The sequence below is a fragment of the Castor canadensis genome, chromosome 1 (assembly GCF_047511655.1).
Source record: "Castor canadensis chromosome 1, mCasCan1.hap1v2, whole genome shotgun sequence".
NCBI lineage: Eukaryota > Metazoa > Chordata > Mammalia > Rodentia > Castoridae > Castor > Castor canadensis.
Window position 1 is genome coordinate 164,281,573 of NC_133386.1, and position 25,098 is coordinate 164,306,670.

At 35.1% G+C, this 25,098-nt stretch overlaps 1 protein-coding gene across 2 annotated transcripts in view; it reads left to right on the forward strand.

The window, feature by feature from the left end:
- Positions 1 to 25,098, forward strand: part of Ano3 (anoctamin 3) — a 286,849-nt gene that overhangs the window by 153,703 nt on the left and 108,048 nt on the right. For both annotated transcript variants that reach the window (XM_074043012.1, XM_074043020.1), the window contains 5 exons: positions 7,008 to 7,108; positions 14,460 to 14,504; positions 18,848 to 18,979; positions 21,974 to 22,080; positions 24,297 to 24,352. In XM_074043012.1, coding sequence (XP_073899113.1) covers positions 7,008 to 7,108; positions 14,460 to 14,504; positions 18,848 to 18,979; positions 21,974 to 22,080; positions 24,297 to 24,352 — 441 coding nt within the window. The remainder of the gene's footprint in view (positions 1 to 7,007; positions 7,109 to 14,459; positions 14,505 to 18,847; positions 18,980 to 21,973; positions 22,081 to 24,296; positions 24,353 to 25,098) is intronic.

Sequence of the window (25,098 nt, forward strand, 5' to 3'; positions counted from 1 at the left end):
TAGGTGCTATGATAGCATGTGTATTCTGAAAGAAAGCGACTTGGATGTAAAGGACAAAGGGAAGACAAAGAGGCAGAATTCTACCTACAGAAGAAGTAGCCAGTAAAGCCTATTGCTGATGGGGCAAGAGCTCATTTGTGAAAGGGAGAAAAAGTCATGCAAGTGAAAAGCTGTAAAAGACTATCTTTGAGAAATATAAGTCAAGGTGTTTAAAGCTTATGTCTTGAGCCCAAATGAGGAGTCTGACCTGCCTTAGTCTTTAGAATATAGATAGTAATATAAACCATATGCTGGGACAACACCACTAGAGAGAGTGAGAAAAAAATTAAGCCTAGAGATGAACCTATTACAGGTAGGACAGGAGACACTTGAACTAGCCAAAGATAGGTGAAAGAGCAGGAGAGAAGGAATCACAGGTCATTAGGGTTAAACACTGCTGAGAAGTCCAAGACTTCACATTCAATTAGAGGATAAAGAGATTTTTTCAGTAAAAGCAATGAGAACTACTTCTCTAGTAGTTAAAGCATATTAGGTTAGAATGAAGTGAAAAGTGAATAATGGAAAAATAGAGACCACAGCAAATGTGATCAAATTGTTTATATATGAGTGAGAGGAGAAGAGGATACTAATGAGATTTATTTTCTTTCCTTCTTCTATTCACCTTTTTAAAAATTTTTTTACATAGGATGTTTAAATAGATAATGATGAGAAAGATCCAGGAGAGAAGGAGGGAGGGAGACAGGAAGAGCGGTAAAGAGAAGGGGGCAGAGTGGAGGAAAGGAAGAGAATACAATAGGGTAGGAGAGGAAGAGAGAGAAAGAGGAAACAAGGCAGAAAGATTAAAAACAATTAAATTGTCTTTGGGAAAGAGTGAGAGAGGAGACTCAGAAGATATAATATTAAGGAAAGTCAAAATGCCTTATTTGTATTTTAAATTTAGATTTTTAACAATATTTGGTTTTTTTTGTCAAATATTTTTACAAAATGATTAACTTTATGTGTCTAATTTTGAGAGTGACAATTATTATTTAACAGTTGAGCTTATTAGACTAGATTTATTATTCCTGGGTTAATTATAAAATCAACCTGCTATGACAAATGCAGTATGAGTAAATAGCATTTTTCTAAAATAAACATTCTAACATTATAAAAAATATTGCCTCATGGTTTCTAATCAAGATTTCTTAAAATAAGTTACATTATTCTATTTCTGATGAACAAATTATCACAAATTTGGCAGCTTAGTATAAAATCCATTTGTTTGCTCAAAAATCCGTAGGTCAGAAATCCAGGCATGACATGGTTTAGGCAAGACCTAAATTAAGGTGTTTTGCAAGCTGCATTTGTACCTGGAACATAGGGTACTTCTTTAAGATCCCAGTGGTTGTAGAATTATTCATTTCTTTGTGGTTTTAGGACTGAGATGCTCATTTCCTTGCAGGATTTCAGCTTTTAGAGGCCATCCTTATTTCTTGCCACATGGACCCCTCCATTTACAAAGTCAGCAATGGAGATGGTTTTTTTTTTCTTGTATCCCTCTGCTGTTTTGCATTTTTCTTGCCAGGAAAAGCCAGTCCTTTTGGGAGACTGGCTGGCCATGGGGATATTCTCTTTTTCTTAATATGTAATATAGCCTAATCATGGATGTGACCATCATACCATATTCACATGTGCCAGGGATTGCAAGTCCAACACGGAACAGAGATCTTGAGAGTCCTAACTACCACACTACTTTAAAAAGTCAGTATCATACAACTACATATTGCCCTTATAAACAAACAGACTTACATGATATAACTACATTTTGAAACTAAATTTTATGCTAACTTGGGACACATTGGTATGTGAATACTGCTGACTATCACAAGTATCAAATCCAATATTTTAAGACTAGGGATGAAGCTCTTTGCTTGTTTAGAATGGTCAAGGGCTTCAGTGGAATCCCTGACTATAAAAACCAAATAAAAAAGTGTTTTGTGGCATCATAAACATTTGTTGTCTTTCAAAGTTTCTACGATTGAAGGTTGTGGCCTATGATTTAATCAACATTAAGTTGAAAATGTTTAGGGCTTGTTATTAGAGGAAACAGAAAATGGATTTGTGAAAATGTCCACAGGTATTGGATTTGTTAGTTGAAAATGAAGGTTAGGGAATCTGTCCCTTTTTCATAAATCTATGTTCTCTGGAGCCAAGCACTGAGCCTCAGGAGAAGAGATCTTAAATGCTCATTAAATTGTATGTCGATGTGGACATCATCAGAAGATAATGAAGCACATTTGAAGTCTGTCTGAATAGATGTAAATGTCAGGGTAGTGCTTTTTAATCTAACGTAATTTCTAGTTCATATCAGCCATTTTCCTTTGTCTTAGACGTAAAACCAAGAGATACCACATTTGCTCTAAGCCAAAAACTTGCAAATGATTTTGTAATAATACAACTCTTAAGTTTCCTAATCTCTCCAGAGTGAATGTTATACCTCTTGGGAGTTTGGGGTGGAATAATTAAGTGATAATGTGAAGTGTGATGGCTGTGGGCGTTTTATTCCCTCCAGAGGTCTGCTTTCATCAGAGTTGAATAGAATAGTGCCACATTGGCAGCTTTTGCTTCCGAAGGAGAAGGTAATCTTTCTCACTGACAGCACCATCCGTAGCACCAACTAGTCCAATATCTGCAAAAAAATGAAACTACTTCTCCTTTGCAACTTTTAAGATGGAGGTATAACCAAAGAGAACTTAAAATGAGGTAGTTATAAAAGAAGGCAGTCTTTACCCTTTATTGAGGTCTCTCTATATATACATATACACATATATAAAGTTAATACATACAAAATTAGAAATGTTTGAGCTGTGTGTGCACTTAGCTTGACATTTCACTCATTGATGGTAATTATTGTAACACAGAAACCTCCTTTCAAAGCATCCCTTTGTTAAAAGTGATTAGATTCTTTCCCAACTAAGAAGTTGACAGCAATGAATTAAAAATCAGTGTAAGGCATGCTGTTGGTAATGCTAATTTGGGATCTGACATAGTGCCCTTTTCCAGAATAGTTCAGGCTTATTGATTTTCTCATCTTCCTCATCTCTTGCTTAGATATAAACCATATGGAATGTGCACTCAAAACAAGTTAACTCATCATTTGTCCATTTATTCATTCAACACATATCAGTGAGTGCTTCCTGTGAGTATGACACTAAGAGAGATGCTTGGAATGTATAAAAGAACAAAATTAATTATTTTCTTTCTTAACACATAAATAAATAGAAAGGAAAAATACTGTAGAAGAAAGAGGAGATTGAGGTAAGAAAAGTGGGACAGCAACAGGAAAGTAATAGTGAGTGACCAAATAGAAGTGGAGTGAGGGAAGAAGAGCAGGAGCAGAGGAAGTTATTGAATTATTGAGGGTGAGATTATGAAGAGTTGTGTAAGTCATTGAAGAGGCTGACTTTCACCCTGAATAATGGGGTCCTGAGAAATGGCATGACCTAAGTTAAAGAGCTCCTCTCTCTGAGGGCGAATGATATGTTGGCATAAAACAATTTAAATACATACAAAGGAGACAAATCCTTTAAAGAAATTAAAGTCTAAAAAAAATGAAGTTTTGTTGTTTATTTGTTGTTGCAGTGTATACTCCTATTGTCAAAAAAAAAAAAAAAAGTTTCGGCTCTTCCATTCAAATCTTAACTCGGGTCACTGACCTTCAGAGTTTATCCCAAATCATAGAATGTTTGTGGTTTTATGCTTAACCTCAAAGCCTATCACAGATATCAAGAAACAGACTCCAACACAGATGAATCAGGTAGCTACTCACAGAGGGGGAAAAAGAAAGAAAGACTCTAGGGAAGCTTAGAAATTTGCCTCTATTTGGGCTTGGGTCTGACTGAGAAGCATGCTATCAACTGTGAACCAACATTTCTGTAGACCATGCCAGGCTACTACAATCCTACTACTATACATGAAGGTATAAGTAGAAGAGTTGCATCCAGTTCAGCAATTGGCAAAATAATGCAAGACTCTACCTGAAAAATAACGAAAGAAAGAGGACTAGGGGCTGTGACCGAAGTGGTAGAATGCTTGCCTAGCAAGCAGGAGGCCCCAAGTTCAAACACCATTACCCCCAAAATAAATAAGCAAATAAATAGTCTCAAAAGTGCTTTAGTGTATTTAATGAAATGTCCCTCCCATATCTATTTTTTATTCATTTATTCACATGTACATACATTGTTTGGGCCATTTCTCCCCCATCCCCCTCCCCCGCTTACTCCCTCTCCTCCCCTTCCCCCCTTGCTTCCAGGCAGAACCTGTTCTGCCTTTAGCTCTAACTTTGTTGAAAAGAAGACATAAGCACAATAAAAAAGACAAAGCATTTTTGCTAGTTGAGATAAAGACAGCTATACAGAGAGATTCCTAGCATTGCTTCCATGTACAAATGTGTTACAACCCAAGTTGATTCATCTCTCCTTGACCTTTTCACTAGTTCCTGATCCCCTTCCCATATTGACCTCTGTTGCTTTAAGGTTTCTGTATTAGTTCTTCTGCAATGGGGACATCAAACACTTTCATGTTTTGGGTTTTCTCCCTATCCCCATACCTCCCATATGTGCTCTCCTCTTAGCATGTGACCCAAGTCCAACAACATTGCTGTGTTTGCCCTAGATCTAAAGTCCACATATGAGGGAGAACATACGATTTTTGGTCTTCTGAGCCTGGCTAACCTTGCTCAGAATGATGTTCTCCAGTTCCATCCATTTACTTGAGAATAATAAGATCTCGTTCTTCTTCATGGCTGAGTAAAATTCCATTGTGTATGAATACCACATTTTCTTAATCCATTCGTCTGTAGTGGGGCTCCTTGGTTGTTTCCATAACTTAGCCATTGTGAATAGCATTGCAATAAACATGGATGTGCAGGTGCCTCTGGAGTAACCTGTGCCATGTTCGTTTTTTAAAATGTTGGTCTGTGGAAGTAACTGTGTGATGGAAAGGATGGTCAGACTTCAGACTGCTTTCTAGTTTTGAATATTAAGTATAGTGACATGGTTCTCTTCTCTAATAGTATTGCTTAGAAATGTTGACAATGAAAATTTGAAATGTTATTTTAACAAACCCACGAAATTAGCCATGGTTAGGATGTGGGACTTTATATACACATGACTATAAAGTTCTTACAGTTTAAATTTGAAACATACATGATCATAAATTAAAGTGATAAATTTCCTCTACAGTTTTGAGCTTTTATGATTCATATGTGAGGAGTTACATCTAGTTGAGATTTAAATGACCAATGTTTAACTAGAAAGGAGCAAAGTTTTGTGTCTAACTTGGTTGCTGTGTGTAATTGGGAGGAAAAAGTGTGTTCATAGGAAAGATAATTGATAGTACAGCGGCCACAAACTTTTTCCATGCTCTGTGGGCCATAGTCATCTTAAGAACTTCAAGAAATGACTGTATAGCTTTCTTTCTTTTTGTTTGCTTGTTTGTTTGTTTGTTTGTTTTGTAGTTCTGGGTTTGAACTCAGAGCCTACACCTTGAACCACTCCACCAGCCCTTTTTTTGTGATGAGATTTTTTGAGATAGGGTCTCTGATCCTCCTAATCTCTGCTTTCTGAGTAGCAAGGATCACCAGGTGGCATGAGCCACCTGCATCTGATGTAGGCTTTCTTTTATTTTTTTAACTAGAGTATGATTATGAGTACTTATAATACCAAATTAATCAGCTATTTAGCTCTTATGTTGGACTGGTGGACCAAATCAAAGAAGCTACATGAGTATCTGATCCAGAAACATATTTGACTGACTAGAGGTGTGATCAAAATATTTACATACAATGGGATCTAATTCTGGTATTTTATAATAATTAGACCATAGTATCTCATTTTGAAGCAAACAACAACAAAAAACCCTTCAATGATTCTGATGCACACTTGACTCTGCTTGAAAATCTCTTCTCTACATAGAATTCTTATGACTTGATACAGGTAGAAATGGAATAAAGTCTGGCAGAAGCATGCAGATTTGACAGTTTTGCATGGTCATGGGTTTCTAATGCTTAATATATTCCATTTCTCCCCAGGATTATCATAGGACCTAGCAAGTAGTTTGAGGATTTAGTAATTACTTAATAAAAAAGCTATCGGAGAAGAAATGAATGAATCAATTAATGACTGTGACATTTTGCAGAACAGGAGTAAGGAGGTCATGATAGAGTATCCATCAAGAATAACTTGAGACTCTTAATTGGTTCATAAATGCTCTAATTAAAGATTTTGATAATGATCAATATAAGAAAATTCACTAGTCCAAACCAGTCCTTATTTCTTATGTACAATGGTGATATAGAGCAAGAGCTCAGTGCTCCCCCATTCTTCGAAGCTAACACTATAGCATAGGCCTTTGCAAAAAGAAAGAAATTTTATTGAGGGTCAACCATCAAGTTGTCCCTCTAATTGATTGGTAGCAGGAGAATGTACAGGAGAAGAGAAGGAAGAATCTGCTTGTTGATTTTATGATGAAAGGGCATCTATGCCTCTTGTGCAGGCAATAGATGTTATCCTTTCTGTCCACAGGTCACATGCTTTTTGTATTTTTTTTAGGAGGAGTTATCATGTTTTTTTGGGGGGGAGTTGCATTGTGATATAAAAAGTTTATCTTCCAGGTTAGTGGCAAACTTTTTGCATATCTATTCTTGAAAAGCCAGGTTTCAAGCCAACTTTGAGTGGATTCTGGAGGTACTGTCTGTAAAACAACTTAAGGGCAGAGACTTTATCACTTATGAAGTTTATGTTTAGGTGTGTCTAGACCTCATTTGGTTTCACTAGCATTATTATACTTTTATTAAAGTTTATCTTCATTAAGAACTTTTGTGTCCACATAATTTTCCTTTAAGTCAGTGATAATGAATCATGAATAACCAAGGGGTTGATTTTTTTTTCTCCTTCCAAATCAAATTACGGTAAGATGTCACCATTTCCAATTCTAAATAATCATGACTGTCTTGCTATCCTTTGCAGCCAGCCATTGCAAACCCTGATATCATGTTTATTAAAATTCACATTCCATGGGACACGCTGTGCAAGTATGCAGAGAGGCTGAATATCAGGATGCCCTTCAGGTACTTTTAAATTTCATTTCATTTTATCATGCAATACCATAGACCAATAAATGTAGCCCTTTCTACAGAGAAAGTGCTTTTTCTTCCAAAGTGTAGAGAATCCAAGACAATTTTTTTCTTTCTAAATTGCTTGCTTAAAGTGGTAATTTTTCCGATTCTCTGGATACTTTATATCAGTTCAAGGTGGAACTGTCTACAGATAGGGTAAATTAATTATTCCCCAACTTCAACTTGTACCAATTTCCAAGAATAGTCTACTCTCTTATTTCATATGAGAGGACACAAATTTCTGTTATTATTGTGGCAAGCGGGAAGTGTAAACATATAGCACCTTCTGTATAAAAATAGGTCTTCCGTGATAGCTGTTACCAAGAATTATTTTCAAGTCAGTTCAATGAGGGTGGTTTCTTAGCTGTGTTGGCAGAATCAATTGATAAATGATAAGGAGAGGGTGTTCTTTTTGAAAATGTTTCAGTCCTTCCTTTGGGTAAGCACACATTGAAATTTGTTTCCTTATCTTGAGTATCTGTTGTCATATGCAGAATGTACCACCTTCCTCCTCTTTCTCAAACCTCCTGAAATTCGCCAGGGCTTCTACTATATGGAAAATGTTAACAGATATTGAGAATAAGAAGGCTTACACAGATGTGGAGCTCAAATTGATTCATTAAATGCTAGGAAAGGTTAAAAACGTTCAGTGTAAATGAGATTCCAAGTAAAAGTACCTTGTGTTAAGGAACTCTAAGTACAATTCAAACATATGGAAAAATCTCTCAGACTTGGTAGCCAGGAACAAGCCAACTCTGATTGGGTGCTAGCTCTGTGGCCTCCTCTTTTAAGAACACTAATCCCACTCCTGAGGACTTCATCCTCATGTGCTAATAACCTTCCAAAGTTCCACCTTCAAATACCATGAGGTATCAGAATTTCAACTTAGGAATTAGGGTGAAGGGAGGAGGAAACATTTAGTCCAGTGCTATCAGTAACGTGTTTGCTTTATTCAAAATACTTGATTTAATAATGGATAAGATTTTTTTCCTATCAATAATTCCAAGCATGTTCATTCTTCTGTAGTCTATGGTAGGGGGAAATATATAAAAGCAACACCAGCCTATGGTGACATACATTTCATATGATTCTTCCCATCATCTCGTTCTTTTTTTTTTTTTTAAGATTGAATGCCTCATCAGAGCACACCAGCCACTTTTCTCTCATTTCCCTTATTCTTACCATTTCAAGGAGCTTAGTGATAGGATAATTGGTATTCTCATATAATTTTCAAAAAAAAATCTTTATTGAATTTGAAACCTTTGTTTCTTTCTTTAGAAGTGCATTAGACACAGTGCAGCTCGGATCGCTAGGCTGGGTGCCATGGTGTTCTTCTATCCAGTCCCATGGGATACTTGAAAAAGAGTGCACTTCTCAGTCAGATGGGTTTTATAAGTGATATTCATTTTTTTCCTTACCCGGAAAGATTGAATTCAAATAAAGAATTCTTATGTATTCTAAAAAGTAAATAGAAAATAACTGAATTTAAGTACTTACCATTTCATCTCTTTTCGAAGCATTTTTATTAGCATATATTAATTGTACAGGGGGTGTCATCATATTTCTATACATTCTTACAGTGTACCTTGGTTAGACTCATACCTCCATCATGTTCCTTCTTCCTCCTCCACCCTGTTTAAAACAATTACAACAGTTTTCATTGTTCTATTTCATATGAGCATATAAACTACACCAACTGTATTCACCCTCCTTTATCCCTCCTTATTGATGCTTTGCCTGAAGTTCCTTCTTCATGTTTTCCTCCAAAAAAAGTCTGTGATTGCTACATTACTGAAAGTTTAGAAATTACCACTGAAATTCTCATGATTTAACAAATAAATCTTAAGAAATGTCCAGCATTTTCTAAAGTACAACAAATAGTACTATTAAGACAGGATCATAAAAGAAGAATATCTTCTGTCCAAATTTTTCCTTAATTTTGAGTTAATAAGTAGTCATTTACTTTGGGAATTTTTAGAGAAGAAGTTTTTAGTTTTTAGAATGCAATAATTTCATAAGGGAAACTTTAGAAAAATGAAAGTTTTTGAACCTAACCACAGAGAATTTGGCACTTTAAGTCTGGGATAGGATTGGGTTATATACCTTTTTAACAAGCATCTCAAATGATAAGAAAATACTGCTGATGATTAGGGAATGTTGTCTCAAGTGTTTTAATGTTTCAAAGCTCCTTATAATTTTTATAAATTCCAAGAGGGAATTATACAATGTGGTCTTTCCCTAATTTCTACCTGATGCTGATACCTTGGAAACGCAGTTGTGAGAAATGCTAAAACAAAGAGTTGTTTTGGAACATCTTTCCAGACCAGTTTAAATAATAGATGTTGCGTTAATTAAATTCTTAGTAACCAATTCTCATTTATTTATGAAGTGCACCTGAAGTTTGGGCTTACGTCCAACACATGAGAGAATGCTACTGAAGCATAAGCTGTAAGCTATACACCAGAGTTTTCATATTCAGTTTAAGGCCGTCTTGAGCTATATAGTGAGTTCAATGCCAACCCGAGCTACAAAGTGAGACCCTTCATTAAAAAAAGAAATATTTAAAAAGAAAAAAAACTACAAGTATTACAGATGTCACTAAGAGTAGAGCTAACTTTATCAAAATGTGCTGCTTAAATAGATCTGTAACATATTTTTTATGAATTTTTATTAGAATATATTCATTATACAGGGAGGGTTCATTGTGACAATTCTGATTAGACTTATATTGCACACTGGTTACATTGCCCCCATTGTCTCTCCCCCTCAACCCCCTCCTCACCCCACTTAAAGCCATTTGAAGAGGTTTCTTAGTTCTATTTCATAAGGTACATGAAGTCCATCTATCATATTCTGTCACCTTAATCTCCTTCCTTCACTCTCCCCCCTCCCACTAGTAACCCCCAAACACACACACCCACAGTATTTTATAGTAATAGTTTTCATTATTAATATTCAAGTTAATGTTCAAAAGGTTTTCTCAACGTATGCCCACTGTGGATGTGCTTTACTTTGGTCTGTTCAACCCCTTCCATTACTCTCCCTTACCCCTTTACCTCCCACCCCCCATTTTTCAACAGCTTTCAATACATGTCCTTATATCCTCTACATTCACATCTTATGTTATGCAATTTTACTAATGCTCTATCATTCTCTTTTCCTTTCCCTCTTTCCCTGAGTTCCCTAGAGTAGTTCCACTGTTACAAAATATGTTCTACATCTGAGTGTGTATATGGTCATGCTTGTTTTGTGCATATGTTTATCTTTGAATCTGTCTTCCATGTATGAGAGAAAACATGCAGCTTTTGTGTTTCTGATCCTGACTTACTTTGGTTGACATGATGTTCTCCAATTACATCCATTTACCTTCAAACCACATATCATTATTCCTTGTGGCTGAGTAATATTCCATTGTAAAAATATACCACAATTTTTTAATCCACTCATCAGTTGTAGGGGACTGGGGTTGTTTCCAAAACTTGGCTATTGCGAATAGTGCTGCAATGAACATCGGTGTACAGTTGTCTCTACTGTATCCTGTCTTACGTTCCTTTGGGTAGATTCCCAGGAGCAGTATCACTGTATTACATGGCAGATCTATCTTTAGATTTTGAGAAATCTCCATACTGCTTTCCATAGTGGTTATACTAATTTGCATTCCCACAAGCAGTGTATAAGTGTTCCTGTTTCATCACATCCTCGCCAGCATCTGTCATTGTTATTACCCTTGATTATGACCATCCTAACTGGGCTGAGAAGAAATCTCAGTGTTATTTGGATTTGCATCTCTTTTATAACCAGGGAAGTTGGACACTTCTTCATGTATTTACTGCCCATTTGTATCTCTTCCTTTGAGAATCCCCTATTTAACTCATGTGCCCATTTCTTCACTGGGGTGTTGATTCTTTGTGGGCTGAGTTTCTTGAGTTCCCTGTAAATTCTGGATATTAGTCCCTTATTGGATGAGTATCTAGCAAAGATATTCTTCCATTCTGTCCATTGTCTCTTGAGTCTGGTGACTATTTCCTTTGCTGTCTCTTTAATTTGATGCAGTCTCATTTGTTCATTGTTTCTCTTAGATGCTGAGCCTTTTGAGTTCCTACCACTGTATTTCCTACCATTTCCTGGAGTTGTTTCAAAGTTTCAGGCCTTAAATGAAGGTCTTTGATCCACTTTGAGTTGATTTTGGTACGGGGTAAAAGACGGGATCTAGTTTCAGTTTTCTACATGTGGATATCCAGTTTTCCCAGCATTTATTGAAGAGGCTGTCTTCTCTTCATTGTGTGTTTTGGGCTCCTTTGTTGAAGATTAGTTGGGTATAGATGCGTGGGATTATGTCTGGATCTTCTGTCTGATCTACTGGTCCTCCTGTCTGTTTTAGTGCTGGGTTTTTTGGTTTTTTTTTTTTTTTTTTGAGATCTATAACATATTTTTACCTAAGTTTTATAGCCATTTCTTCCTTTTTTTCCTTCTAAAATAAATATGACCCGTATATCAGACTTAATGGTTCAAAACTAATCCAGAAAATTTTAGAGGATTACAATCATTTACACAAGCTCATTTTTTATCAAATCAGAAAGGATTAACCTATGACTTCTACATTCTAAGAATTACCAAATCCTACTTTTAGCATTTTTCTTTTGACTCAAAGGTGATTCCTATTCATGTCTACCTCTCTCACGTGTTAAAAAATCAACACATTGAGATGTATCACTCATCCATAGCTTCTCAAGATGAGTCCCTGGACATTGTCAATCTCACAATTCTTCTAATCCTCCAACAATCTTAGATACAGAGAATTTAAAAATTATTTTACATAATTTTTAAATATTATGAATTTTTTTATAAAATTAAAGTTGAACTTAGATGGCATGGTTATTCAAAGAACACTTCTTCAAAAATAAAACAAAAACATGAAGGGGCCCAGTATATAAAGTGAATAAAAGTAGAGTAGCTTAGCCTGCCAAGGAGCAGTAGCCTCATGGTTCCACCTACTCAGTGGCTTTACACATTTCCACAAGTGCCATAGACTGTGCAGAGCTAGCTAGAAACAGAGATTCAGATAATTATTTTCTTATAATATTGAGTGATTGCTGTAATAGGTGAGCAGATAAATAAAGTTCAATGCAAGACATAAAAGAACAGAATCTTAAGAAAAGAAAGGATAAAATAAAGCAAACTGTATATGCAGTACACAGTTAACAAATTACAAGATGGAGTATTGTAGATGAAAAAGAATTTAATTCTGCAGTTTTATTTATGGAGAAGATTCTTGAAAGAAAATACAAGTTTTTGATGACTTCAAGATCTAAAGATACACTGTGTATTCTTGGTGAAATATAATTAAAAGAACCCCTCAACCCAGAAAACATCTCCAACAGATTGAAAAGGCAGAAAGAAATCTACCTTTTGGAGGGGGTGGGGGGAAGGGGGAGAAATGACCCAAACATTGTATGCACATGTGAATAAAAGAAATTTAAAAAAAAAGAAATCTACCCTTTTATATAGTCAAAGAGGTATAACTCATTGTGTACATGTTCTCAAACTAAACAGTAAGGAGTCCTTCAGTAAGAGTACTTGACAACACCATTTGGAGTGTTAATTGGCTTTATACAAAATGAAACTTTTCATATCTGTACCACAGGAAGTAGTTTTGCAAGTTGGAGCAAGGCTTCTACCAAATTTAGGCTCATCTCCTCCCATAGAAATTGGGAAATAAGGTGCTACATTCATTGATGTTCACATTTCAAAGAGAGTTCTATGTCTTTGAGAAGGGTATTCTGGATCACAAAGCTGACAAAAGTCCTATCTAGTTTTCTGAAGTTTTTTTCCTCAAAGAGAGCAAAAAGTTCTTATAATGACAAGTCTTCTCAAGTAAATCTCAAGTAACACAACTGAGGTAGAAGTCTCTTCCCTTTTTAACAAGGAGAATCAAGTCTCTGAATTTTTAGTTTTTATTTGTTCTTATAACTGATTTAAATAGTATTCATCTTGCATGACTTTCTCCATTTATCCTTTATTTATCCCAAATCATTTTCAGAACAAAACTTTAATGTTTATGAGAAGTATTTAAGTAACAATAGAGAATGGTGTTTAATCCAAATAAACTCCCTCCCCATAATATTCCTTACTGCATTCCCTACTGACAATTACAACCATACACTGTGTCTCCTAACCATTTTCTTAGGGTTTTTTAATGCCAAAATTATTTAAACAAATTTCTACAGCCATAGTTTTTTCAAGTAATATCTTTTAAAAATTGTTGTTAAACATTTTTATTAGCATATATTAGTAGTACATTGTGACATTTCCATATGTGCTTACGATGTATAGAATATCAAATTCCTAAGCTCAACTTGGAGAATGTAGAGAAAATCACTTACAAAATAAGTGACATGCTACACTCCTACTTAAAACTTAGTACCTCATTGATTTTTGTCCAAAAACCTTAGCATTAGTTTTAATGCCCTTCCTCATCTGTGCCTTTTTCTTCATCCCTGGCTTCTTTTTTGAATATCCTCCATTGAGAATATACTTAAGCCATATCTAAATTAGCTGCAGTTCCCTGAATCTTACAACACTGTGTCTTTCCCCCTTAGCCATCTTATATGCTACCACCTAGGTCTAGAATGCTAGGAACATTCACTTTATCTGGAGTTTTACTCCCACTCAGTCCTCAAGACTCAATACAACTAACATCCTTTGGAAGACTTCCCTATTTCCTTTCTCTTTCACCTATAAAAACCACTTGAGATCTCTGTCCTAGGTATTCCCATTCCACTGTCTTGTATCCCTACATTATCACACTTAATTGTATGTGATCACTTGTTGGCTCAACTGTAAAGGAAGCTCATTGAGGGCAGAGACCTTTTTTCTCTAGATTTTTAGTGGTTATATCATAATATTTCTTGGCAAATCAAAAAGTATTTATTACAAATGTGTTTAGGTGAGTGAATGAATGGATGGATTTAGATAACTCCATATAACTTATAAGCAAATAATCTGGTTAGTATGCTTTGAGTGACAGAAGACATGCGTAAAACAAAAGAATTAAAAATAACATATTTGAAAAAGTATATTGGTTTTTAAAGTGATTGTATTAACAGTAACTTCGACTCTCAAATTAAAATGTAAACTTATTATTCTTCACAATATACTGTCCTGGTTTATTTGAAATGTATTAAATTCTTTAGCTTATAGAACTTGGGGTATTTAAATACTCAATGTTTCTGAATATTGTCACTCACTGGTCTCACTTTATTTCCTGTGACTCTCCTCAGCTGATTTCTATTATTTTTTTCAGGAAAAAATGCTATTATACTGACCAGAGGAACAAATCAATGAGCAGGTCGGTGGGTGATGCATAATTTCTTTAAGACCAATGTGTCACTTGGAAAAATATAAAACAAAACAGTTGATTTCCCATGTCAGCAGTTGTAAATTTCAGGGAGAAAATTCTAATAATTTGTTGAAACAGTTTCCAAAGTGACTTGTGACAAATTGAATAATGTTTAAATCAGATCATTTCTTTGAGACTGTTTATGATTGACATTGTCAGAATTCTCCATGTTATAATTTTATGAAAGGAGAATTTTAATTGCTAGTTAGCATCCGAAAAGATTTTAATTTTAAAAATCATTATAAAATGAGAATCAATGGATAAATGATGACCCACTAGAGTAACAGAACAATAGACCTAGCAAAGACCATCTGTATCACTCAATCCAATACTCTTATTTGACAGAAATGGTAAAGACTAACATCCAAAGCCATGCAGTGGTTTACCAAGGACATGCAACATCTTTTGCATGCAGATCCACTCTTACTCTAACACCCTAAGCTTCCTCTCTTCTTCTATTTTAAAAATGAACTTCTTTTTAAGAGTTTCATCATAAAACATCAACTGTGTACCTATTGTGGTAAGAAAAGCTATGGAAAAAAAGAATTAAACCACAACCCTGAGATAGAAGAAATTCTTCCACCTTGGCTGCCTTAGCACTGTGTAACTGAAAGAGATGAGTTTCCATTCAATCGATGTCCAAACAAAAGACTTTATACACATGACTGTCATCCTGCTTATTACAAAAGAATCACCAGAGACAAAGCACAGGAATATGGCAGAGTGTGATGCAATGAATACTGCTGTAGGATATTACAAATCAGATTGACACAAAAACTAGAAAAGCCATGTAGTGTGAAGAGACCGTTTTAGGAAAAGATTCAATAAATCATTTCCTATACCAAAGAATATAACGTCAAATGTTATAAGTCGTAAGAGGAGAATATTGATCTATTTTTTTGAATATTAAATATAACTCTGGTAGGACTTGATGATGGGAAAAGTAAACCATAGAGAAAAAATTTGAAATTGGAATGAATATTAAATAAATTATTATTAAAATGACTTTAAAAATTAATGATGCTCTCAACCAGGTCAAATATTTCTGTCAGGTTAAGGTTCTGATTTAGAATGAAATTTTCTTCACTTCCTTTGTGGGTATTTGGTCCCTAAGTCATTTTTAATATTAAAATCAGTCATTGGAATATTATAATATATAAATTTACAACTGCAGATTGCCCCGCATGCCTGTTCAATGTTGGATGGATGACAAAATATCTGTTTCTACCCCTGTAAAGTGCTGCCATACACCTGATGAGACTTTGTAACTACTTAGTTAGTAGGTTTTTTGTTGAGTAGGCATCTTTCCTTCAGATATTTGCACAAGAGTAAAATACTATATATTAAAATCTCAGCAGAAGTTTATTTGCACAAAAGCATTTTACTTCAGTTTTAAAGGTAACTTGTATTTAGAATGCTTGATAAATATTTGTATGTAACAACATTTATAATAGCAGAAATATGGTCTTTTTTTCTAGTTTGGTTAACCTTACAAGTAAACTAGAAAAATGAGCACTATATCATATATTTCAATATGTTTTATCTTTTATGTTTATTATTTTCTGGTTAGCTTCATGAAATTGAAATTTACTTATTAGTCATTCCAAGTTATTATCAATGTATCTTGAACCTTATTATAACCTATCCCTTTGTATTTTACTTATTACAAATATTTTTATTTGTTTCTTGGCTTTCTGAATACAAACGAGGGGAGACAGGAAATAAATAGTAAAAAGAGTTCATAAAATACGACATATTAAAGTGAAAAAAATACCATTGTGTTTGCCTAAATTTATTCATTAACTTAAGGAAATGACTGATTCTGACTGGGTGGGGAAGAAAACTTAAGTGGAGTGAGTATGACGTATGCACGTATGTGCGGGACTAATGTGTGATGATAGTTGATATAAAATTGTAATGCTTGAACTGTAACAACTTCACAAAGTAAAAATTTAAATCAATTTAAATCAAATGTGCCCATTTTTTTTTTTCATGTATGCTTTTCCTTTCTTGAAGTGGGAAAGATGTTTTGTGCATGGTGAATTTTGGCACAAATTTTGGAGGGGATAAATAATGTATAGGCAATTGTCCTGTTTTTGAAGATCATCATTTCTCTGGGCAGGTTTAGAGGAAATAACTACAGTTTTATTATGGCAGCAATTTATTTTACTTACAAAGCATTTTCACATTCAAATATTAAAGAATCTTCAAAACAACCTGCAAGAAAGGCAGAAAAAAAAAAGTAGCTAGTTTTGCAGATTAGGGGAAATAAATGACTCCCTTACCATCACTTCTCATGCTCCCTGCTCCAGTTTTCACATCTAGTTTGGCAGCTTGAGTTTTAACCAAGTTCTTTTGATCCTTTAATCCAAACTTATTTTCAATTTCAATGGAATTCTCTTAGCTTTCCCCTGATTTTTAACACAGGACTCTAAGGCTCCATTAGAAGTCTTCTTCACATTATACACAAAATCTTGAGTTTAAATAAGGTCAGCATGCCCAACATCTACTGATATATAGATAATGTATTAGATGATTGCTTGAGGCAGTACAAATAGTAGTAGAAATATCTCCTTTCATGATTATTGTCATAAGTATTTATTGAGTGCACGCCATATGCAGTGCACTGTAGAATCAGTCATTGTCCATTTAATACTCAAAATATTCTTTCACTTAGAAGATGGGAAAACTAAGTGAGACTCAAAGAAATTATTAAGGTAGATTATGGTATCTTGGTATTCAAATCCTGTTAATATTTCCCCATTAAGTGGCATTGACCTCTTCACAGGAAATACGGGTGAAATGCTTAATATTATTTATTTTCTGTTACCAACATAATTGATGACCTGATAGTCCTTTGAGTAAATTTCTTACAAAAAATTTTTTTTAATTCACCTCATTTCTAGGTTGCTTGTAATTTCATCAGAGATGGAGGTCATCGGGGGCTATAGTATATCAACATTTGCAATGCCTCCTTTCATTTGACTCTCCTGGTCATTTAATAAAGACAAAAGATAGAAGTACTTCCTCTTTTCAGAACTGAGGAAACTGAAGCTCAAAGACTGGTGATGATAGTTCAGTATCAGGACATCCATCTGATTCTACTGCTACATTCCTTTCTTTAGCTGCGTTTAAAAAGCTAGTCATTGGTATATAATCTAGCTAATGCTTCCTCCATGTCAGTGCACTGGCTTCTGGGACATGGTGATTTTTTTTTTTATTTTAGAGACTTTCTTTATAATGAAAACCAGCAAAATGACTGCCTCCAAAACTGCTTATTTCTTATTGTAGGCCGAAAAGGAATATTGTAGTATTTCCAAAACTAAAAATGCTTTCACAGCTACATGATAATCGTACTTGACAAAAGATTTTTTTGAATCCTAAATTTCACAGCAGGATTTGATTTTGACTTCAAATTTTACATGACAATCTTACCATAATAAACTCAAATGAAATAATTCTTAAGATTTGGTATTTAAGGCCTGCTCATTGCTGTTTCAATTTTTTTTTTTTTTTTGAAGTTCAAGCAGAATTATCCAAATACTGAGATGTGTTTTACTTGTCTGGGGACATATTCTGTGTCTCTCTATTTGACTTAACTATTGCAGAAGATGCCAAAACTTGGCCAATAGAACATGATAAGTAGTATGTAAATATCGTATGATTTCCTTTTAGTGAACACAGCTGTTATAATAGTAACTTAGAATAAAATGATAGTAATTTGGAATCAAATTTTCAGAAGAAATCACTATATACAATGAGTGTGTCAGGGGGCTGGAGGAGTGGCTCAAGTGGTAGAATGCCTGTCTCGCAAGCATGAGGCCCTGAGTTCAACCATGTATTTCTTTTCAGTCTCCACTTGTGTAGAGCTACATGGCTGGTTTCTTTTTTTAAAACATTCAGGGAATAATCTGTATTAACACAGATAGAGATATATGCATACGTATATACACAGCTTCAATAAATACATCACACTACTTTTTAAAAATACGCTTCCCTACAGCCTTCTTTATGTATGGTAATACTTAAATGTATTTCACGGTATTGTTTGGTTTGTTTGTTTGTTTGTTTTTCCAATCAGGATAACAGGGATTGCCCTGAAAGAGTTTAAACAAGTGTAGAACTTGGTTTGTGTGAGAACAAAAGGAATGCACATGTGTGGTTGGGTGCGTGTAGGTGTCTGTCTTGTCTTTTTGGACTTCTTTCTTTAGTACTTAAAGGTCCTGTCAAGAGAAATTGGAATGGCTCTGAAATGTGACCTAATCTACTTCTAAAATGAGACTTTGTTCCAGGGTACAAAATTATTTCAAAAGAATCAAAAAGTGGATGTCGCAAAACCCAATGGTTCTTGACAAGTCAGCTTTTCCAGAACTAGAGGAGTCAGACTGCTACACCGGACCTTTCAGCAGAGCACGAATTCACCAGTGAGTTACGATCTCTTCTCCTATCATCTGCCTTTGCACCTTTCATTACCTGGAACTTGTTTGTAGAATAAAAAATACTTGTGACCATTTCCATTGTTCACCAAGTAGGCCAGAGAATGTGTCACTGTATTAAAATGTATGATTAACTCAGGAACAGTTCTCAGTGAACATTATTGGTTCTTTATTAATTTTATGATTTAGAGACATTCAAGTGACAAATAATTACTAAAGTAGAAAATCACTCAGTTAAAATAACATAATGATGATAATGGAGTTAGTATTAATAATACATTATCCAAATTGATACATTATTTAAACCATGGTTGCATTTAATTAACATATTTATTAAACTATTCTGGCTTAATCTTATTAAACTAGGGTAAGTGAGAATATGTTCAGGTAATATTGGACACCTCTCTCTCTCTCTATCTATATATTTGTCTCTTTCTCTGCCTGTCTACTGCCAACATATCTCTTTATTTACCCATTTATTCATTCAAATAATATTTATTGAGTTTTTCCACGTCAAGGGTTGAGGATACAATGGAGGATTAGGACATTTCTTCTGCCTTCTGCTTCCATAGTGCTCCTAGTCAAGTAAGCAAACAAATATGCAAATTTAGGATTAAATAAAATAAACATGAGGATGGAGAAATTTGCAATGTAATATAGAACAAAAACTGTAGAGCTCACTTATACCACTCTAGTATTAACCTGTATTCTGGGATATGGGAAGTTAAGAAAAGGATGGAACAGAATCCCAGACCATCAAATGTGTAGGAACCAGTGGGAAACTATCCCCTTCCAAACAGCCTATTTATTCCATTACTTATTCTTAGAGGTGGATCTAGAAGCATCCTTTCCAATTCCATCTCTAGAGAGGGTGGGGAATGGGTACAAATTCAAATGCCAGCTGAGATTAGGGAGAAGTCACAGTTCGTGAGAGCTCCTTCAGCTTTCTGCTCTATTTTTAAAGGACCTCTAGAGATCTGTAGTCCAACAAATAAAAAGTATACTCTTTCTCTGAAAACCCAAGGAACCAGCTTGATATTTGAAAAACATCAAGCAGATCATGCAATATCTTATATTACATATTGCTTATATTCCCCAACAGCCTCCCATTACTACTTATAATACAATACAGTTTTTAATAATCTTCTGTAGAGGGGCAAATTCCTTAGTTCCTGTCCAACATTCTCACTTCGTATTCTACATTTTCCCCACCATTTACTTACTCCAACCATACAAACCTTGATTCTACAGATCATTTGATCAAATGCAGTCCCAACTTTTTATTCTTGCTGTTCTCTTTCCCTGGCATACTCTGCTCCCACATCTCTGCATGGCATTTTCCTTCTTACTATTCTGCTCCCACTCCAACATCACCACCCCAAAAGGAAACTACTTCTCTATGCCATTGTGCTGTTTCATTTTTCTTCCTAGAAATTATATGGAATTTTATTACTTATTTGCTTGCCTGTATCATATTTCTTCATAATGTAACTGCATGAAAAAAAGAAACTAATCTGTTTAAGAAATACTTGTTCAGAAATACCAAACTGTGTCTTATGGTGAAAGAGCAATCAGAACGATGGGCAATCCTTCTGCTGCCTACACATTGGTGCATTTGAATATAGAAATAACACACATAATATTAGATACTGAGTAACTCGGTGTCAATAAAATTGACAGATGTATAGATTAAAATAACATTGCATAAAATCAATTGTGAGTAAAGATATAATGCAAATTTGATTTAAAAAAAGAGTGGGCCACATTCAATGGAGAGTATCCGGGAAGACTTTTTGAAGGAAATAGCCCTTTTTGCAGGTAAAAATATGGAGGGAGGTAGAGAAAGGGGAGGCACAGATATTAAAGACAGAGCAAAATCCAGAGAAAAAGAAGCAGGGGAATTTAAGGTGATGGTGACTTATACAATTTGACAGATAATCAGACAAAAGAAGCCAGAGCTCTAAGAAATAAGACTTGGGGAATTCATTAGAGTGCAAATATATAGAAAGACTTGGAGGAAAATAAGAAGTTTAATTATGCTCCTAATGGAGAGTTGCTGACATCCTAAAAGTAGAATAGTGCTGTGAAGAGTAGAGCTGAGTTTTAAAAGGCCAATGGAAAACTGAATGGTAAATTAGGAAGACACTTTTCTGGCAATCTAGGCAAGAGGCAGTGACTTTGAGGACAAAAGCGATAGTGCCTGAGCTGGAGAAAGGTTGCACAGGTAGTCAAGTGACTTAGTTAGGCAACTGCTTGAATACAGAAGATGAAGAGGAAGTGAGGATCATAGAAGTCTTTATACTTCAGCACTAGGTGTCTGCAAATAGTGGCTTATCATTCACAGGGATAAAGCTCCTGGAAACAGGAAGTGTCAGAACTTAAATGAGATCCAGCTCACTCCACTTATGGTGGCTCCCACTGTATTATAAGTTGAATGCTAAAATAGACCCCTCCTGTTGCTTTGAAATCACCCTTTTGCCCTTTGTGTTGCTAGCACTCATATGGCCCCTCCTTACTACTTTCAAACACAAGGAAAATATAGGACATCAAAGGAAAGGAAGACGATTGCTTATTGCTAAGCTCTGAAAACAAGATAAGCTAGACTAGAAGGTGTGTCATGGGAATGATATCAATTTTTAATGCATTATGGCTTGAGGTACACAAAATTAATGTGATCTTTTCTCTTCCTGCTCCATGCTAAATAAGAAATATGAGAACACCTATAATTCCTTTATAAACTGAAAGAAGATATGAACATGAATATCTGATAATTTCCTGCATTTTCTATGCATGTCAACTAATTTTTTTCTCTGTCAACTGATTTTTTTTTTCAAAGAGAGTAATTTCTGTTCTGACTTTGTATACTTCACATGCATTATGTTTAATGGAAGAAACAAATGGACAATTACCTGGGATCGTGTCACTGTGCTGGGATTTCATGCTCTGTTCTAAGTATTAAAATCATTCCCCTCATCTTCACAGCTTTATAATAAACAATAAGGACACCTTCTTTAGCAATGCTACTCGAAGCAGGATAGTCTATCATATGCTGGAACGCACCAAATACGAAAACGGGATATCAAAAGTGGGTAAGAACATTATTGAGTAGCATAGAGAAAGCAGATACTAATTATACCAGGAATTGTTGCTTTTTAACACTGCAAGTTTTGCCTTCATTTTCTTTAAATGACATTGAACCTAACTTCTATGAAGACTTTATTTTGCTGCCTTTCAAAAAGAAAAGTTTTTTGGAGGGTATTTGGCCAAATGTATCAATGTATGAAATGTGTAAATACTTTAGAATAGAAATTTTATTTCTTGAAATTTATTTCAAACCAACAATCAAATTTTGAATGACAAGATGCATAGAAAGTGGTTAATCATGCCTTCTTAATAGAATAAGATTAGAACCACCAAAAATTTCCATCACTGAGGACTGACAAATAAGTTAGGTCACATCCATAAAATATGTCCATTAAAATCTATGTTATATTTATTCACTCTTCATTTAACATAAACATACAGGGCAGTTATATGTATCTAGGTATATATTAGCCATGTGCTATGTGTTACACAAAGTATATGAGTGGATTCTCTACTCACGGGGATTAAAATTAGCTATTAGTTCTCTATTTATTGACTTTGCTGGATATCAACAATGCATTGAGTGAAAGAAAGCAGAATACAAAACTGTAAGTCTAATGCAATTCCCTTTCTGAAATACACATATATCAAAAGATGGGAAAGCCTAGAAAAATGTAAGAAACCTCTTACAGATTATCTTTGGGATGTAAAATGACAGCTACTTTTACCTTTCTAAATTTCTGTGTTGTTTGCTACAACATGTGTAATACCAAAGAAAATTGAGAACATCTCACCTAAAAAAATAAATAAAATTGTGAAGTTTGCATAGGGCTAAGAACAAAACAACAGGCAACAAACAAACTGGCCATTTAATTGCAAGGTTGAAACTAAAACATTGAAGACCTCAAATGTTAGTCAAATGTCCCAAAGTCCTTGAAATAAAAAAGTTGACAGTCATTGGAAACTTGTACCAACATTAAAATGGAATGCCACAGTAATAATATGAATTCATATGTTTCAACTGGACCACTTTTAAAAAGGACCTTCAAATTCTGATTCTCTTCTGATTAATAATTCATTTATGACTGAATAGTCAAAACAGTTACATTACCCAAAAAATTAAACATAGTCCAAAGTTTTCTAAAGAAATAAAAATAAACTGGGTGTGATGACTCCTGTCTGTAATATCCACTAATAAGAAGCAGAGAAAACAGGATCAAGGTTTAAGGCCAGTCCAGGCAAAAAGTTAGTGAGACCCTTATCTCAAAGAACAAGCTAAACAAAGCGATACATGCTTATAATCCCAAGAATAAAGAGACTGAGTTTGGAGGACTGAGGTCTGAGGCTGTCCCTGGGCAAAAGCACATTATCTGAAAAATAACTAAAGCCAAAGGACTGGGGACATGGCTAAGGAGGAGATCACTTGCCTAGTAAGTGTAAGGCCTGAATTCAAACCTCAATACCACCAAAAATATTAAAAATAAAACAAAAATAAATCCATAATATGAACTGAAATTATTTCTACATGATTGCACCTGTGCTTATATGCACTTAAAAAAATAAATAGAACAGTGGGGTGTGGTAATATATGTCCATTATCCCAGCTACTCAGGTGACTGAGGTAGGAGAATCACAAGCTCAGAGTCCTTGTGTTTGAGATGTGAAATTATTTCTAATTTTTTATTAATGTAAATAATGTTGCAACAAAAGTTCTATTCCAGAAAGGCTTTGTGAAGGCTTTTTTTCATGAGGACTGCGTCCAAGTATTCTCTTTACTGAGATGGAGATTTGCACTATCCTGTATTGCTATTTATGGCCCTTTGGCTTAGTATAAATAACTAAAGACTTTGCAATTCAATAACCTCCTGAGATGTTCTGGGGAAGTATAGGATTCTTCATCCTTGACCAAGTGCTACTGTTTTCAGAGTAAAAAATAATGTTGTTCCTTACCCAAATAGGTAGGCATTAAAATGCTCAGTCTCATGATACAATACAGCAAATCAAGCCATGTGTTGGCATCCTACAAAGGACACAGCAGCACTGAATCTCAATCCCTTCACAATCTCAGTGTCTGCATAGGTGATATGGCAATAAAAGTCCTTTGAGTTATTTTAAAATTTTCAATTAATCCCTGTCCCAAATGTGTGTATATTCTTCAAAGGGAATTTTTCATTGAAAAGATTCAAATGTTTTCAGTTTTATTTTCTTGTTCTCTTTCCAGGTATCCGTAAACTTATTAACAACGGCTCCTATATTGCAGCATTTCCCCCACATGAGGTAAACTTGAAAGACAATTTCCATTTCTTTCTTTGATTTTTTGTTTTTCCCCTTTCTTCCTCTGTCCTCTTCTCTCCTCCCCTCCTCTCGCTTTTGCCTTCCCCATTCCCTTCTCCTTTCTCTGTCTCTCTGTCTCTCTGTCTCTCTCTCTCTCTCTCTCTCTCTCTCTGTCTCTCTCTCTCTCTGTCTCTCTCTGTCTCTCTCTGTCATTTTTTGGCAGTACTGGGGTTTGGACTCAGCACTTCATGCTTGTGATGCAAGCATCTACCAGTCTACCAGTCCTCTCTACTTCAGTTGTTTTTCAGATAAGGTCTCTTGCTTTTCCCCTGGGCTAGCTCCTACATCTGCCTCCTACAAAGCTGAAATTTCAGACACACACCACCATGTTCAGCTTGTTCTGTGAGATAGAATTTCACTAACTTTTTGCCTGGGCTGGCCTCAAACAGTGATCATCCTATCTTTGCTTCCCAAGCAGCTGGGATTACAGACACAAGCTAACATGCCTAACCTAGGAACATTTCCACTTAAAAAAAGAAAAATACTTTCATGCTCAATGATTGATCCCATTTTTTTTTTTTTTAATTTGAGCCTGGGTTCCCACATGCAGGACATATCAGTCAGCAAGTGGCCCTGAAACTAAGACCCTATTATAATCTTATGGCTGCTCACTGGCTCTTGAGTTCCAGAACCCTTCTCAGTTTGCCCCCCATGAAGAATCTCCCGTCAGTGAGAGATGCTTGTGAAAC